Below are 18,511 nucleotides of genomic sequence, written 5' to 3'. Positions count from 1 at the left end.
CGATTCCTGCGCCGAAAGAAAACTTTGCCAATATTTTATTGCTATAGAAAATTTTGTCAATATTTTATTTCTATAGAAAATTTTATCAAAATTTTATTTCTATAGAAATTTTTGTCAAAATTTTATTTCTATAGAAAATTTTGTAAAGATTTTATTTCTATAGAAAATTTTATCAAGATTTTATTTCTAAAGAAAATTTTATCAAGATTTTATTTCTATAGAACATTTTTTCAAAATTTTATTTATGTAGAAAATTTTGTCAAATATTGTTTTCTATAGAAATTTTTAAAGAAAATTCTGACAAAATTTTATTTCTATAGAAAATTTTGTCAAAATTCTGTAGAAAATTTTGTCAAAACTTTATTTCTGAAGATTTTTTTTTTCACAATTTTATTTCTATAGAAAATTTTGTCGAAATTTTATTTCTATAGAAAATTTTATAAAATTTTTATTTCTATAGAAAATTTTGTCAAAATTTTATTTTTATAGAAAATTTTGTCAAAATTTTATTTCCATAGAAAAGTTTGTCAAAATTTTATTTTTATAGAAAATTTTGTCAAAATTTTATCTCCATAGAAAAGTTTGTCAAAATTTTATTTCTATAGAAAATTTTGTCAAAATTTTATTTCTATAGAAAATTTTGTCAATATTTTATTTGTACTAAAAATTTTTTCCAAATTTTATTTCAAAATGTTTGTAAATTTTTTTTTCTTTAGAAAATTGTGTCACCATTTTATTTCTATAGAAAATTTTGTAAAGATTTCATTTTTATAGAAAATTTTATCAAGATTTTATTTCTAAAGAAAATTTTATCAAGATTTTATTTCTATAGAACATTTTTTCAAAATTTTATTTATGTAGAAAATGTTGTCAAATATTGTTTTCTATAGAAATTTTTAAAGAAAATTCTGACAAAATTTTATTTCTATAGAAAATTTTGTCAAAATTCAGTAGAAAATTTTGTCAAAACTTTATTTCTGAAGAATTTTTTTTCACAATTTTATTTCTATAGAAAATTTTGTCAAAATTTTATTTCTATAGAAAATTTTATAAAATTTTTATTTCTATAGAAAATTTTGTCAAAATTTTATTTTGATAGAAAATTTTGTCAAAATTTTATTTCCATAGAAAAGTTTGTCAAAATTTTATTTCTATAGAAAATTTTATCAAGATTTTATTTCTATAGAAAATTTTGTCAAAATTTTATTTCTAAAGAAAATTTTATAAAAATTTTATTTCTATAGAAAATTTTGTCAAAATTTTATTTCTATAGAAAATTTTCTCAATATTTTATTTGTACTAAAAATTTTTTCCAAATTTTATTTCAAAATGTTTGTAAATTTTTTTTTTTCTTTAGAAAATTGTGTCACCATTTTATTTCTATAGAAAATTTTGTCAAAATTTTATTTCTATAGAAAACTTTGTCCAAATGTTATATGTTAGTTTATTCTTGCTATAAAACAGTTTACTTTTTCTATGTACGTAAAAAATGTTTCTTCAATCTTCAATCAAGTCATTTCAAGCCCCAGAACTTTTTTCTCTATGTGTATATTTCTTATCAATATTCATATAATTATTTTTTTTTTTCAATGATTAAGACAACTCAACAATTTTTTTGTAGTTGTTGCTTTTGTAAATTTAATCTATGGGATTTTCTTAAAATTTACTCACAAGTTCATATAAATGTAGTAAGATTTTAGAAATCAATTATTGCTGGCCTACTTTAGACAACAACTAGTTTTTCAATATTCGGAAATAACATCTAAAAACACAAATTGACCCTAATACTTGCTTATAATATTTGCTAGAAATTAAATTTATAAATTTTGGACTTAAAGAAATTTTGTTTTCTCTAAGGTTCAAAATGTTTCCCAAGGCTTGTATAGAAATATTGGTATTTTTATCTATCATAGCAGTGATCTCAGCACAGGGGGCCATTTATTTTGGAAACAAAAGACATCCGAGTAAGTTATTATTGATTTTTACAAATTCTACATAGCTATTCTCCATGTTTTGGGTTACGAATTCGTAAAATGAAAAATTTGCAATAACTTGTCAACTGTTCCATCACTTGCCAAGATAACTAATTTTTCTAAAAAACAAAAATTCTCTTTTTTATATTTAGCTCTAAATGGTCACTGTTATGACGATGATAATGATCTGACTATTAAAATAAACGAAACTGTCTATCCAACCAATATTCAATGGAAATGTTTTAGTATATTTTGCCGGGAAGATTATGTCTTGCAAATCAACAAGTAAGTAGTAAAAAATAAATTGAAATTCTTCTAAAGATATAAAGTCTCAGTTCTAGTACGTATTGAAAAAAAATATTTTCGTGAGGCCAAAGATTTCATGTCCAAAAAATACGTCGGCGAATTATAAAGTAATGTCTAACCTGAGTTTTAAAAAAATATTCAATTACAAATTTAATTGATTCGACAAATTTTTAAATTGAAATAAAAATCAATCACAAAAATTAATAGTATCAATTAATTTTTTTAATTGGCTTTCAATTATTTTTTTAATTAAAACTACCATTTCTGTGATTGAAGACATTTTATTTAAAAAAAATTAATTGGATCAATTAATTTCGTGATTGAATCAGAAAAAAAACTTTTTGTGTGAATAAGACTTGTGAAATAAATTATCAGTTAATTTTGGAAAGTAAATACAATATTGCGAAATAATGTTTTTTTTTTTTTTTCATTAAATATAATGTGTTCTAATCAAAATATGTAATAGTGATACAAAAAAATTAATCTTTATAAAAAAAAAATATTATATAAAGGAGGGATCAAATTTATCCCAAGTCACAAAGTACGCAAAAAAATTTCATCTCACCAGTTAAAGGTTAAATGCGACCTGACTTCAATTTTCCGCTTCGTTTGCTCCGAATCAATACCAAACACATTGGCGTAAAGACAAAATCTTTGGAACCGGTCATGCTTTTTTTCGTGAGTGTTCAATGTGTAGTGTAGTGTATAGGAGCTTCAATCGGATCAAAAATTTTCCCACCCACTACTGTAGGAGCATTTTTTCATAGAAATTTATCTCCATCTATTGAATTAGGAGCAATATGACCTCCTATAGGAATTACTCCTATTAATCCTTTTCAGATTCCTTTATTAAATATGTTTGCTATGCCATCAAAATATCTGTTTCCGACTATATAAAATACAGTGAAACTTCTGAAAGGTGGACATCCACGGTGGCTAAATTTTTTCCACGTTTGAGAGGTGTCCAATTATGAGAGGTTAATTTTAATGTTTTAATACAACAAACGTCCCCAGACAATTGTCCATGTTTGAGAGGGGTCCGGTTTTCAGAGTGTACAAGTTTAAGAGGTTTCACTGTATATATTCTTGATTAGAGAGAAATTCTAAGACCATATAATCACATCCGTCTGTCGGTTGTAAACACGCCTTAAATTCAGCAGCCTTCAATATTACAGCAAAGGTCCCGAAGATTGGCACAGACTCGTTATATTTCTGCAAGTTCTTAGATGGTCTATATCGATCCAGGTTTTGATATAGCCACCATATAAACCGACTAGGATGTACAAAACCGACACCGGTTAATCGTTTAAACGGATTCACTTACACAAAATCCGAACCCACACAGAATAAATTTTCACGATAATTTTTCCAATTAAAGTCTTGATTGAGTTAAAAAAATAGTCAATTACAAACTTAATTGATTCAACAATTTTTTTATAATTGAAAAAAAAAATTAATAGTATCAATTAATTTTTAATTGGATCAATTATTTTTTTAATTGACTTTCAATTCATTTTTAATAGATACTATCATTTCTGTGATAGAAGACATTTCAATTAAAAAAATAATTGGATCAATTAATTTCGTGATTGAATCAGGAAAATTTTGTGTGCAGGAGAGTGAAAAACTGGAAATTTTCGGTTAATCCGAAACAGGTTTGATTGTCGGTTAACCGGTGTTTTTGTTTTTCAATGAAATTTCTATTTCCTCCGAAAGTCTAACTATGTTATGTTTGTTTTTGTTATACCCTCCACCATATTAGGATGGGGGTGTATTAACTTTGTCATTCCGTTTGTAACACATCGAAATATTGCTCTAAGACCCCATAAAGTATATATTCTGGGCCGTGGTGAAATTCTGAGTCGATATAAGCATGTCCGTCCGTCTGTTGAAATCACGCTAACTTCCGAACGAAACAAGCTATCGACTTGAAACTTGGTACAAGTAGTTGCTATTGATGTAGGTCGGATGGTTTTGCAAATGGGCCATATCGGTCCCATTTTACGTATAACCCCCATATAAATCGATCCCCAGATTTGGCTTGCGGAGCCTCAAAGAGAAGCAAATTTCATCCGATCCGGCTGAAATTTGATACATGGTGTTAGTATATGGTCTCTAATAACCATGCAAAAATTGGTCCACATCGGCCCATAATTAAATATAGCCCCCACATAAACCGATCCCCAGATTTGGCTTGCGGAGCCTCTAAGAGAATCAAATTTCATTCGATCCGGCTGAAATTTGGTACATGGTGTTAGTATATTTATGATCTCTAACAACCATGCAAAAATTGGTTCATATCGGCTCATAATTATATATAGCCCCCATATAACCCGATCCCCCGATTTGGCTTGCGGAGCCTCTAAAAGAAGCAAATTTCATCCGATCCGGCTGAAATTCGGTGTATTGTGTTAGTATATGGTCTCTAACAACCATGCAAAAATTGGTCCACATCGGTTCATAATTATATATAGCCCCCATATAAACCGATCCCCCTATTTGGCTTGCATAGCCTCTAAGAGAAACAAAGTTCATCCGATCCGGCTGAAATTTGGTACATTATGTTAGTATATGGTGTCTAATGACCATGCAAAAATTGGTCCATATCGGTCCATAATTATTTATAGCCCCCATATAAAACGATCACCAGATTTTACCTCCGGAGCCACTTGGAAGACCAAAATTCGTCTGACCCATGCAAAAATTGGTCGATATCGGTCCATAATTATATATAGGCCCCATATAAACCGATCCCCAGATTTGACCTACGGAGCACCTTGGAAGAGCAAAATTCTTCCCATTCGGTTGAAATTTGGTACGTGATGTTAGTATATGGTATCCAACAACCATGCAGGAATTTGTTCCTATCAGTCCATAATTATATATAGCTCCCATATAAACCGATCGCCAGATTTGACCTCCGGTGCCTTTTGGAGAAGCAAAATTCATCCGGTCTGGTTGAAATTTGGTACGTGGTGGTAGTATATGATATTTAACAACCATGCTAAAAGTGGTCCATATCAGTCCATAATCATTTATAGCCCCCATATAAACCGATCCCGAGATTTGGTTTTGGAGCCTCTTGGAGAAGCAAATTTCATCCGAGTGAGTTGAAATTTGTGGATGACAGTCTTTCGTAGAAGTTTCTAGGCAATCCATGGTGGAGGGTACATAAGATTCGGCCTGGCCGAACTTACGCCTGTATATACTTGTTTTTTTTTTTAATAAAAGCCCAAAAATAATAACTGATGATTAAAAGTTCATTATTTTAAAGAAAATTGTCCTTAATTTTGTGTAAATTGCACCTCTCAGAATTTAGGTTGCATAATCTTTACTACCACGTAAATATTTTTTTTTTTTTGCAATTTAGAAGGAACAAATTTAAGTTCGAAATCGGAGAAATGTCCAGCATCCCATGAAGTACTTTAATCCACATTTTTTTTATTTTTTTAGCTGTCCACGTCACCAGATGCGCTGTATACAAGATTTTTCAAAGCCTTACCCTGAATGCTGTTACTGCGGACAATGATTATATTCATATTTAAGATAGATTTATTATTATTATTACATTACGATATTTGCAATAAATAAATATCATAAATAAACATAAATAAATAATAAATAAATATTTTTTAAACTATGATAAGTAAAAATCAAATGCAAACACCCATTAAAAAAATGATATTAGCAGACTGCTATTATTCAGCTGATAAATTACTGCAATTTTAACATTTATTATTTTATTTTTTATTATTTTATTTTCTTTATATATATATATCGGGAATCGGGGGCTATATATAATCCGGATCACGTACACAATTTCTACCAAACCCGATTAAGTTTGCTTATCCAATAGGATCCGGAAGTCAAATCCAGCGATCGGTTTATATGGGGGCTAATATTATTATGAACCGATATGGAGCAATGTTTGCATGGTTGTTAGAGGAAGTCTACTTGGTTAGGTTATGGAGGATGAGACGAATCTGTGCCAAGAGATCTTGATAAAAACGAGAATACTCCTCAGGTTGCATTCTCACAAGTCCTTCTTCTGAAGATAGTGCTGGACACTGGCACAGAAAATAGAATGAATCTTCCGTAGCCTCTGGATCCAGACACTACCTACAAATATCTTTATTCATTATTGTGTACTGTTATGATACCTATTATCGGCCTCACCTTCTCTCTTTGCATCGACATCAGAATTTTAGAGTTTCTACTATTCTAACATACTTTTCGTCCCATATTAGTTTCGTTTGTTCGCAGCCCGCAGAAGAAGCCCAAACGTCTCTTCCATAAGTCTTCATATTTGCTATTGATCCTGTAAATAAACATAGAAAGCGAAGGAAACACGTCCGATATGCCTGTACCTCCTGTGCCTTCCTTAGCCAATATATCTGCATCTTCATTTCCAGCTATTTCCATCTATGACCAGGTACCCAGCATAGAGATACATTAAAAGTCGCTTGTTCCGCGGGAATCGTAAGCTGTCTACACCCTCACAAAAAATCGCTTCTGTAACATATACTCCCAAACATATTTTGCTTCAAGCATATACATTTTTGGGTATTGCCCACACATTTATATGTTTGATCTCTACCAATATATAATATGTTTGAAAGCATATTGGTCTAAACAATATATGTTTGGGTAGTCTAAGTTCCAAACATTTTGTATTTTTGCATCCAAATTCAATAATGTTATCTTCCAAAAAACAATATGTTATTATGTGACCATATAATATGTTTGGAAGCATTTTGCACCCAAAAATATTATATGCTTAAAAAAATTCTCCCAAACAATATTGTGCTCAAAATTTTATTTATTTATTTATATATTTACAATCATAATGAATTATGAAAATAAACAGGTAATATAGGTGCTAACAACATAGGTTTTCGACCTGAATGCTCAAAATTTTGTTTCTGACCAATTGTATATTCCCCGACATCATTCTCACTTCCACGAGATTTTTTAGTTCTTAGCACCTTTTTCTGTAATACAAACATTGTAGAAGAAATTATTCAATTTTATGATTTTTTATTTTATTTTAATTTTACCTTTTGCCGGACGGGGATTCGAACAGCGGACCACACAGTTTGTAAGGATCAAAGAAGTAGCTGATCAATTGCCCAAGGAAAAATAAAATGTTAATTCAATATCGCTCCCTGTTAAATAGCGCTCCAAGCTACTAAACACATATATGTTTATAGGCTATTTCTAAATTAATATATGTTTGCATTCAAGCATATTATATTTACAAACATTTTATGTCCCACACATAATATGTTCTAACATATTAACATATATGTCCCAAACATGTTATGCTAGTTTATGAACATTATATGCTTGCACTCAAAAATATTGTGTTTAAAAATTTGTGTTCCAAACATATAATGTTTATAGCCAAACATATGAAAAACAGTCTTTTTCAACCGTGTACGACAACGGCTGACTACCGCCGATCTTATGTATATTCCACTGCCTGTACCCTCGGCCATTTTACAACCATCAGTATAGATGTTAAGATTACCGAAGTGTATCCTGTATTCGTCACAGTCCTCTATGTTCGGCATAATTGAGTTTACCCTGATGCACATGTCGTGTCGCTATATAGTCAGTTCTCATATCGATGGCCTCATTCCAGAGTACGCTAAGTCGACTTAGCATGTTTTGATGGAGTTCGCTGTTTTTTATTATACCCTCCACCATAGGATGGGGGGTATATTAACTTTGTCATTCCGTTTGTAGCACATCGAAATATTGCTCTAAGACCCCATAAAGCATATATATTCTTGGTCGTGGTGAAATTCTGAGTCGAGCTAAGCCTGTCCGTCCGTCTGTTATAATCCGAACGAAACAAGCTATCGACTTGAAACTTGACACAAATAGTTGTTATTGATGTAGGTCGGATGGTATTGCAAATGGGCCATATCGGTCCACTTTTACGTATAGCCCCCATATAAACGGACCCTCAGATTTGGCTTGCGGAGCCTCTTCGAGGAGCAAAATTCGTTCGATCCGGTTGCACAAATGGTCAACATCGATCCACAATTATATATAGCCCCCATATAAACTGATCCCCAGATTTGGCTTGCGGAGCCTCTAAGAGAAGCAAATTTAATCCGATCCGGTTGAAATTTGGAACATGGTGTTAGTATATGGTCTCTAACAACCATTCAAAAATTGATCCACATCGGTTCATAATTATATATAGCCCCCATATAAACCGATCTCTAGATTTGGCTTGCGGAGCCTCTTGAAGGAGCAAAATTCATCCGATCGGGTTCAAATTTGGAACGTCGTGTTACTCTATGGCCGCTAACAACCATACCAAAATTGGTCCATATCGGTCTATAGTTATATAGCCGATCCCCAATCACAAAAACATTGGTCCATATCGGTTCATAATCATGGTTGCCACTCGAGCCACAAATAATCTACCAAAATTTTAGAAAATTTTGTCAACATTTTATTTCTATAGAAAATTTTGTTAAAATTTTATTTCTCTAGAAAATTTTGTCAAAATTTTATTTCTATAGAAAATTTTGTCAAACTCAATTATATACGTTTATAATCGGTCTTTTTTAATTTAATATATACCACGTATGGACTTACTTCCAATTTAGAAGACGGTGTTAGGAGGTGTTAATATACCTTGCCATCGGCAAGCGTTACCGCAACTCAAGTAATTCGATTGTTGATGGCAGTGTTTAGAAGAAGTTTCTACGCAATCCATGGCGGAGGGTACATATTTAAGCTTCGGCCTGGCCGAACTTACGGCCGTATATACTTGTAAATATTTTAAGGTGCAGTTAAAAAGGACAACATAAACCATTCGTTGAAGGTCGGTTAGTCCATTTATCGATTTTAACCAAAATCTTTAGTCGAGTCGATTAGTTGAAAATTCGAAAAATTTTCCAATTAAAATCTTAATTGAATTTTAAAAAAAATCAATTAAAAATGTAAATGATTTAACAAATTTATTACTCACAAAAAATATTTTTTGTGTTCAATCACGAAATTAATTAATTCAATTAATTTTTAATTGAAATGTCTTCAATCACAGAAATGATAGGATCAATAAAAAAGTTATTGAAGATCTATTAAAAAATTATTGATCCAGTTAATAAGTTAACTGATACTTTAACTTTTATGATTGATTTTTGTTTCAATTAAAAAATTTGTTCAATTAATTATATTTTTAAATGAATAGTTTTTTAAATTCAATTAAGTCTTTAAGTGGAAAACTTATCGTTAAAAAAAACTTATCCCAAAAAAATTGTTTGTGTGTACACGCTCACAAAAAATCGCTTCTGTAACATATACTCCCAAACATATTTTGCTTCAAGCATATACATTTTTGGGTATTGCCCAAACATTTATATGTTTGATCTCTTCCAATATATAATATGTTTGAAAGCATATTGGTCTAAACAATATATGTTTGGGTAGTCTAAGTTCCAAACATTTTGTATTTCTGCATCCAAATTCAATAATGTTGTCTTCCAAAAAACAATATGTTATTATGTGAACATATAATATGTTTGGAAGCATTTTGCACCCAAAAATATTATATGCTTAAAAAAATTTCTCCCAAACAATATTGTGCTCAAAATTTTATTTATTTATATATTTACAATCATAATGAATTATGAAAATAAACAGGTAATATAGGTGCTAACAACATAGGTTTTTGACTTGAATGCTCAAAATTTTGTTTCTGCCCAATTGTATATTAACCGACATCTTTCTCACTTCCACGAGATTTTTTAGTTCTTAGCACCTTTTTCTGTAATACAAACATTGTAGAAGAAATTATTCAATTTTATGATTTTTTTATTTTAATTTTACCTTTTGCCGGACGGGGATTCGAATAGCGGACCACACAGTTTGTAAGGATCAAAGAAGTAGCTGATCAATTGCCCAAGGAAAAATAAAATGTTAATTTTGTAAAAACAAGCAACAACCACCAACTTAATTCAATATCGCTCCCTGTTAAATAGCGCTCCAAGCTACTAAACACATATATGTTTATAGGCTATTTCTAAATTAATATATGTTTGCATCCAAGCATATTATATTTACAAACATTTTATGTCCCAAACATAATATGTTCTAACATATTAACATATATGTCCCAAACATGTTATGCTAGTTTATGAACATTATATGCTTGCACTCAAAAATATTGTGTTTAAAAATTTGTGTTCCAAACATATAATGTTTATAGCCACACATATGAAAAACAGTCTTTTTCATCCGTGTACGGAAATCACTTATTATGATTTTATAAAAAAAAGTATATACGGCCGTAAGTTTGGCCAGGCCGAATCTTATGTACACTCCACCATGGATTGCGTAGAAACTTCTACTAAAGACTGCAATCCACAATCGAATTACTTGGATTGCGATAACACTTGCCGATGGCAAGGTATCTTAAAACTTCTTAACACCGTCTTCTAAATTGTTAGTCCATACGGGATATATATTAAACATAAAAAGGCCGATTAAATACGTATTTAATTCAGTTTGACAAAATTTTCTATAGAAGAAAAAATTTTTGACAATATTTTCGAAAGAAAAAAAAAATTTGACAAAATTTTTTATAGAAATAAAATTTTGACAAAATCTTCCATAGCAATAAAATTTTGACAAAATTTTCTATAGAAATAAAATCTTGACAAAATTTTGTATAGTACTAAAATTTTGACAAAATTTTCTATAGTAATAAAATTTTTACAAAATTCTCTTCCAAGGGGCTCCGGAGGTCAAATCTGGGGATTGGTTTATATGGGAGCCATATGGACCGATGTGAACCAATTTTTGGCATGGTTGTTAGAGACCATATACTAACATCATGTACCAAATTTCAGCCGGATCGGATTAAATTTGCTTCTCTTAGAGGCTCCGCAAGCCAAATCTGGGGATCGGTTTATATGGGGGCTATATATAATTATGGACCGATGTGGACCAATTTTTGCATGGTTGTGAGAGACTATATACTAACATCATGTACTAAATTTCAACCGGATCGGATGAAGTTTGCTCCTCCCAGAGACTCCGCAAGCCAAATGTGAGCGTTGGTTTATATGGGGGCTATACGTAAAAGTGGTCCGATATAGCCCATTTTATCACCCGACCTACATCAATAACAATTAATTGAGCAATCACCATCTTGTGGATAGACAACCTCCACCCAGGAATGTAAGGGTTGATCTTCACCTTCTAGAGCCCGAGATCCAGCGTTACAAAAGAGAGCCTCTATATCAGGAAGCATACCAGACAGGTCTGAACAGGATTCATGAGGATACTGTAGCTGAAGCGGTGAGAAGCTACAAGGTTAATCCTGTTCTCGGAGTCAGACCGCCGCCCATTGCACCGGAGGAGAGAGACCTCCCACGGCAGACAAGGGTAGTTTTGGCCCAACTAAGATCAGGCAAGTGCAGCCGCCTCAATTCATACTTATCAGTGATTGATAGCAGCGTAGCTGACGTGTGTCCCATATGTAATCAAGGGCCACATGACACTCGTCACATTTTTGCTTGCCCAGCTAAGCCTACCCTACAACAACAACAATTGTGCCAAGTTTCAAGGAGCTCATTTCGTTCAGAAGTTAGCGTAGTTAGATCGACTCAGAATTTCACCACGACCCAGAATATATGTACTTTATGGGGTCTTAGAGCAATATTTCGATGCGTTACAAACGGAATGACAAAGTTAATATACCCCCCCCCCCCCATCCTATGGTGGAGGGTATAAAAAAAAAACATTTATTTATTTACATTTTATTTAATTATTTTTTTATAATTATTAATAAGTACAAAACAGAACTACAAATTAATTTTAGTTTTCTGCTTATTCTTCCATTCCTCAAAATGTACTCTTTTAAAGTGGGCAGCAACATTCGAGCTATATCTATAAGTTTTTGGACAAAGTGTACACTTGAAGGTAACCTCTCCACCATGAACTGCTTTCTTGTGTTCATGCAAAGCCCATGGAGTTTTATAAACTTTTTCGCAAGTCTGACACTTGTAGATTTGTATAGAATTACACTTCTCAATTCTAGCTTCTTGTCGTTTATTCCACTCTTTCGGATGAGCATTCTTAAGGTGAATATATTTATCTCTGCGGTGCAAATATTTCTTAGAACAAAATTCACAACTAAATTTACGATCTCTTACAACCGAATGGACTGTCTTGTGAATATTAAAATCAATTAAAGTGTACATAGGCTTATCACAAATAGGACAGGTAAATATTTTCCGATCTCCCATATGCACATTCTTGTAATGGAGATGTAGAATTCTTTTGGTTTTGTAAGATTTTCCGCAGTCTTTACAAGTATGTGTCCTCAGTAGATTCTTTTCATTTTCGTCTTTGTTACAAGGCAGCTTCATATGAATGCTCATGGCCCGCTTGGTCATGAAACCCTTTCCACACTTGGAGCATACGTAACGCAATCCTGCATGTTTTATCTTGAGATGTTTTTTTAGTTCGTACGTATTTGAATAGCACTTGAAACAAATCTCACATTTATAAGCTCCTAGATGATCACTGTGATAATGAATATGCTTCTCTATTTCATATCGATAGAAGAATTTTTCATTACAACACTCTATGTGGCATTGTTCTTCAGGATGCTGGTCTTTATAGTGTTCCAGCAATAGAGTAAACTTTGTAACATTTTCATGGCATATTATACACTCAAGTTGGGGGCGCCATTGAGCGATATATTCATCGTAATCTTCAACTGTTTGTAGGACTTTTAACTTGTTTCTATATGAAATTCGATTTCTCTTTCGACGTGGTCGTTTGATAGGTTCTCCTGCAAATTCGGTATCATTAGGAGCTAGTTCTTTCCAAGTGCTTTGACAATTTCCCTCTGGAGGAAATCTGGATATCTGAACTGGATCTAGAAGTTGTTGTTCATAGGTTTCACGTTCCAAAATTCTACGATCTAATATTGTATCACTTTCCGAAATTGGGTAATTTCCATTAGCACCTATAGTTGTTTTCGATACATTTACCATTTTCTTGCTTTTGCTCGTCTCCCCTCGAATTTGCTCAAATTCTTTCTCTGACATTTCGTCCTCAGAACTTTGACTACTCTCTGAATCTGATATTGAGAAGGCATTCGATCCATCAGAATCTATAGCAGCTGTCGTTAAAGAATGTTTGGGTCCGTTTGTGATGGGTTCCTTTGGAGTGGTTTCTTCTTCCGAAATTCCATCATCAGAGTTTTCACCTCTTTCCAAGTCTGAGAAGGAAAAGCTTCTTGCATCATTAAAATCTAGAGATTCGTTCAAATTCCCAACTTTCAATTGCTTCAATTTTCTTTTGTCAATTTCACGAGCATTTGTGTCTTTATAGCATTTTGAGTTTTCCCCGGGTGGTAAGTGTTGTTGTGTGGCCTCTTTTGATACTTCATTGTCAGATTTTATATCTTCTTTAGATTCTTGACTCCTCAATTCGCTTTGGTTTTGTTCGACTGGCTTATCAAATTCTCCGCCTATAAATATACCAACTGATTCGTCAAAATCCTCCGATTCTGCTGAAGAATCTAATGAATTTTCCTCTGATGACAAGTCAGAGGAAATATTGTTATCATTTTGCATTGAAATCATTCCTACTAAGTGGGAAGTCTGAGTTACACTAGATTGTATAGCATTAGGAGGACCAATAGGATTAGAACTCTTTACTATTTGTTCATTATTTTGTGGCATCATACTATTCTCAATTGGATGATCACCCTGTGGTTCATTACCTTCGTAGGGCAGATTTAAAGAAGTTTCTTCAATTTCCATCTTGTCGTTTGGTATAAAGCAAAGGTTTTCATTTTGCATGGACTGAACTTCTATAGAAGATTGATCTGAAACATTTGAATCAATTTCAATTGGTTCCCCAACATTTTCAATAGCTCGATTACTCAAATTGAATGAATTTGTAATATCATTGTTCGCCCCTAACCTTCTTAAATCATTTTGATTTGGCATATGCATTGGCACTTGGTAAGGCACTCCATAGGAAATTAGTCCACTTGTATTTGTCGATGTTTGAGGATTGTACAAAGATTGAATAGTTCTTTGAAATAAATCCAATCGCATATGTTTCCTAACAATACACTCCTGGAACATATCAAATTCGTAAATATTACGCCAACATGCCACACATATAACTCCACCGTTTACATTGTGTTCATTGATCAGCCACTGAAATTACACAAAAAAAAAAACAAATAAAATATAAATGTTTTGATCTATTTTCCATATTCAAATAAACAAATATTCCATGCTTGAAATTGGCCAACAAGTATGAGCAGAATTAAGAGGCACTTCATGTCAAGCGTTATAGAAATATGTACTATATGGTGGCTCAGCATGTTTATCATGTTTTTGGCCTTATTTATGATAAGGCCAAAAACATACAAGCGGTTTCACAGAAATTGTTCTCTTTTGATTCTTTCGCTGTGTTATGTTGATATCTTTTGTCAACTCTCCCGGTTTCCATCTCTATTTCTTTATCTATACTCTCTCTGTCGCTTTGAATAAAATATCACAACATATGTATATTTAGTCGAAATTTGTAAATTTATACATGTTTGCATTCACACATATGATTTTTATGAAACATTCATGCCCCAAACATAATATATTCTAACATATTAACATAGATGTCCCAAACATTTAGTGTTAGTTTAGGAACATTACATGTTTGCACTTAAATATATTGTGTTTTAAAATTGTGCCCGAAACACATTTTGTTTATATCGGAACATATGAAAAACATATTTTTCTAAGAGTGTGGACACTGTGGAATAATGGAAAATGAAGAAGCAGTTTTGCTGGCTAAAGAATGCGCTCGTGCAAAAAATAATGTCCTTGCGTCAAATTTTGACAAAATTTTCTATAGAAATAAAATTTTGACAAAAATTTTTTTTAGAAATAAAATTTAAACACAATTTTCTATAAAATAAAATTTTAACACAATTTTCTATAGAAATAAAATTTTAACCAAATTTTCTATAGAAGTAAAATTTTCTATAGAAGAAAAATTTTGACAAAATTTTCTATAGAAATAAAATTTTAACAAAATTTTCTATAGAAATAAAATTTTGACAAAATTTTCTATAGAAATAATATTTTGACAAAATTTTCTATAGAAGTAAAATTTTAACAAAATTTTCTATAGAACTAAAATTTCGACAAAAATTTCTATAGAACTAAAATTTCGACAAAATTTTCTATAGAAATAAAATTTTGACAAAATTTTCCATAGAAATAAAATTTTGACAAAATTTTCTATAGAAATAAAATTTTGACAAAATTTTGACAAAATTTTCTATAGAACTAAAATTTCGACAAAATTTTCTATAGAACTAAAATTTCGACAAAATTTTCTATAGAAATAAAATTTTGACAAAATTTTCTATAGAAAAAAATTTTTGACAAAATTTTCTGTAGAAATAAAATTTTGAAAAAAAATTTCTATAGAAATAACATTTTAACAAAATTTTCTATAGAAATAAAATTTTGACAAAATTTTCTATAGAAATAAAATTTTGACAAAATTTTCTATAGAAATAAAATTTTGACAAAATTTTCTGTAGAAATAAAATTTGAACAAACTTTTCTATAGAAATAAAAATTTGACAAAATTTTCTATAGAAAAAAATGTTGGCAAATTTTCTATAGAAATAAAATTTTAACAAAATTTTCTATAGAAATAAAATTTTGACAAAATTTTCTATAGAAATAAAATTTTGAAAAAATTTTCTATAGAAATAAAATTTTGAAAAAATTTTCTATAGAAATAAAATTTTGACAAAATTTCCTATAGAAATAAAATTTTAACAAAATTTTCTATAGAAATAAAATTTTGACAAAATTTTCTATAGACATAAAATTTTGACAAAATTTTCTATAGAAATAAAATTTTGAAAAAACTTTCTATAGAAATAAAATTTTGACAAAATTTTCTATAGAAATAAAATTTTGACAAAATTTTCTATAGAAATAAAATTTTGACAAAATTTTCTATAGAAATAAAATTTTGACAAAATTTTCTATAGAAATAAAATTTTGACAAAATTTTCTATAGAAATAAAATTTTGACAAAATTTTCCATAGAAAAAAAAATTTTGACAAAATTTTCTATAGAAATAAAATTTTGACAAAATTTTCTATAGCAATTAAATTTTGACAAAATTTTCTATAGAAATAAAATTTTTACAAAATTTTCTATAGAAATAAAATTTTGACAAAATTTTCTATAGAAATAAAATTTTGACAAAATTTTCTATAGAAATAAAATTTTGACAAAATTTTCTATAGAAATAAAATTTTGACAAAATTTTCCATAGAAAAAAAAATTTTGACAAAATTTTCTATAGAAATAAAATTTTGACAAAATTTTCTATAGCAATTAAATTTTGACAAAATTTTCTATAGAAATAAAATTTTGACAAAATTTTCTATAGAAATAAAATTTTGACAAAATTTTCTATAGAAATGACATTTTAACAAAATTTTCTATAGAAATAAAAATTTGACAAAATTTTCTATAGAAATAAAATTTTAACAAAATTTTCTATAGAAATAAAAATTTGACAAAATTTTCTATAGAAATAAAATGTTGACAAAATTTTCTATAGAAATAAACTTTTGACAAAATTTTCTATAAAAATAAAATTTTGACAAAATTTTTTATATCCGTTACCCACTTCACTAAGGATTAAAACCATATTTCTAATTTTCAATATATTCCATTCAACATATTTGTTGGGGACTTTGACAGCTAAACATTATTGTGCGAATAAAAAATTAATTTATTTCATTTTTGTCATCCAATATTTGGCAGGGGGATTCTATGTGATTTTTAGTCAGACTATTTTCTATTGCACTTATAACATTTTTTCTGTTCGCTATCGTAATAAAAATTTGTAAAATAATTGCATAAAAACAATTATACAAAAAAACACAAAAATATCACCAAAATATTTCTAAAAAGTTGATTAAATTAATTAAATTAATTGCAACAATCAATGTAGTGATTGAACTACACATTTTTTTCTGTTTATTATCAAAATCGCTATTTAATATTTACTAAGCTAAAATGATGCAGCTGGAAAGGAAACGTTCGATGAAAAAGGGGACTAAATTAATTCTTTATTTTTTTAATTTTAACTTTAAAAAAATATATATATTTAATAATTAAAACCAATAAAAATACGAATTAATTTTGTTTATATGCTACTTACCGCAGAATTAAAATATTTTGCTGTAACCATGTGTATTTCAGTTCGTTGGCCATTCTTTTCATAGAGATCTCGATGTCTACCAGTACAGACGTTAAAACACAGTTGGCACGTCAATTCCTTTCGTTTTCTTGATCGGAGCGATGTCATGTTTTCGTTGTCACTTCTTGACTTGAATAAAACAAAAGTAAGTTTTTAGCCATTGACATATTTCCTCTTTCCATATGTTTCATTACCTATTGGTTCAGTTATTCAGGTAGAAATTAATAAAAAAAACGTCTCTATCGTATGGTATTTTCCGTAATGATTCAATGGATTTTTGTTAACTAACACATCTGGTTATTTAGTTGGGTTTTATATCATCGCAATAATAATCGAGGATATTCCAACATATTTTTTGCAAAAAAACATAACAATCTGCAATAATTCAATGCACAAGGGCTCGGATAAAATGAACAATGTAATTAAAAAACTCTGTTTAAATTCACAGTGGCGCAGAGAATGTCCCTTATGCTCCCAAGGATTTGGTCTAATTTCAAACTCAGGCAAAAACACAAAACTATTTTCTAATGTTCAGGAATGGCATCATAATTCATGATTTTTCGGGATAAAAATTTTTTCTCTACAGATTTTTTTTTCAAAATTTTATTTCTATATAATTTTTTTTTTCAAAATTTTATTTCAATAGAAAAATTTGTCAACATTTTATTTCTATAGAAAATTTTGTAAATTTTTTTTATCGAACAGTCCCATCACCCACTATCTCGCCCCTTCCGACCGTGAGGATCTCGAACCCATGACACACAATGATCCGGACCATGGTGGGGTGGAGACAGAGGAATTTAAACTGCTACAGAGAAGGACTCATCAGCCGGATATATTACAACACAAGGTCATATATTAGGTTATTCAATAAAACAAATGTAACAGTTTGACTGATAAGTCAAAGTAATGGCCTCTGTTTTTTGGGATGCGCATG

General features: G+C 30.1%; 2 protein-coding genes across 2 annotated transcripts; one reads left to right on the top strand and one right to left on the bottom strand.

Moving 5' to 3' along the window:
• The first annotated feature begins 1,695 nt into the window (after nucleotides 1-1,695).
• On the top strand, nucleotides 1,696-5,905 carry LOC142229450 (uncharacterized). Its single transcript, XM_075300009.1, has 3 exons — nucleotides 1,696-1,964; nucleotides 2,126-2,258; nucleotides 5,733-5,905. Exons 1-3 carry the CDS (start codon nucleotides 1,865-1,867, stop codon nucleotides 5,806-5,808), a joined length of 309 nt encoding a protein of 102 aa, XP_075156124.1. The 5' UTR covers nucleotides 1,696-1,864; the 3' UTR covers nucleotides 5,809-5,905.
• A 6,143-nt stretch (nucleotides 5,906-12,048) lies between these two features.
• On the bottom strand, nucleotides 12,049-18,079 carry LOC142231564 (uncharacterized). The gene is made up of 2 exons (XM_075302201.1): nucleotides 17,536-18,079; nucleotides 12,049-14,488 (listed from the first exon to the last, which is right to left on the bottom strand). The coding sequence occupies exons 1-2, from the start codon at nucleotides 17,680-17,682 to the stop codon at nucleotides 12,110-12,112; spliced, it is 2,526 nt and encodes an 841-aa protein (XP_075158316.1). The 5' UTR covers nucleotides 17,683-18,079; the 3' UTR covers nucleotides 12,049-12,109.
• Between the last annotated feature and the right edge of the window lie 432 nt (nucleotides 18,080-18,511).

Source organism: Haematobia irritans, chromosome 3 (assembly GCF_050003625.1).
Source record: "Haematobia irritans isolate KBUSLIRL chromosome 3, ASM5000362v1, whole genome shotgun sequence".
Classification (NCBI taxonomy): Eukaryota; Metazoa; Arthropoda; class Insecta; order Diptera; family Muscidae; genus Haematobia; species Haematobia irritans.
Note: the sequence above shows the minus strand (reverse complement) of the source record. Positions and strands in the feature narration are given on the sequence as shown.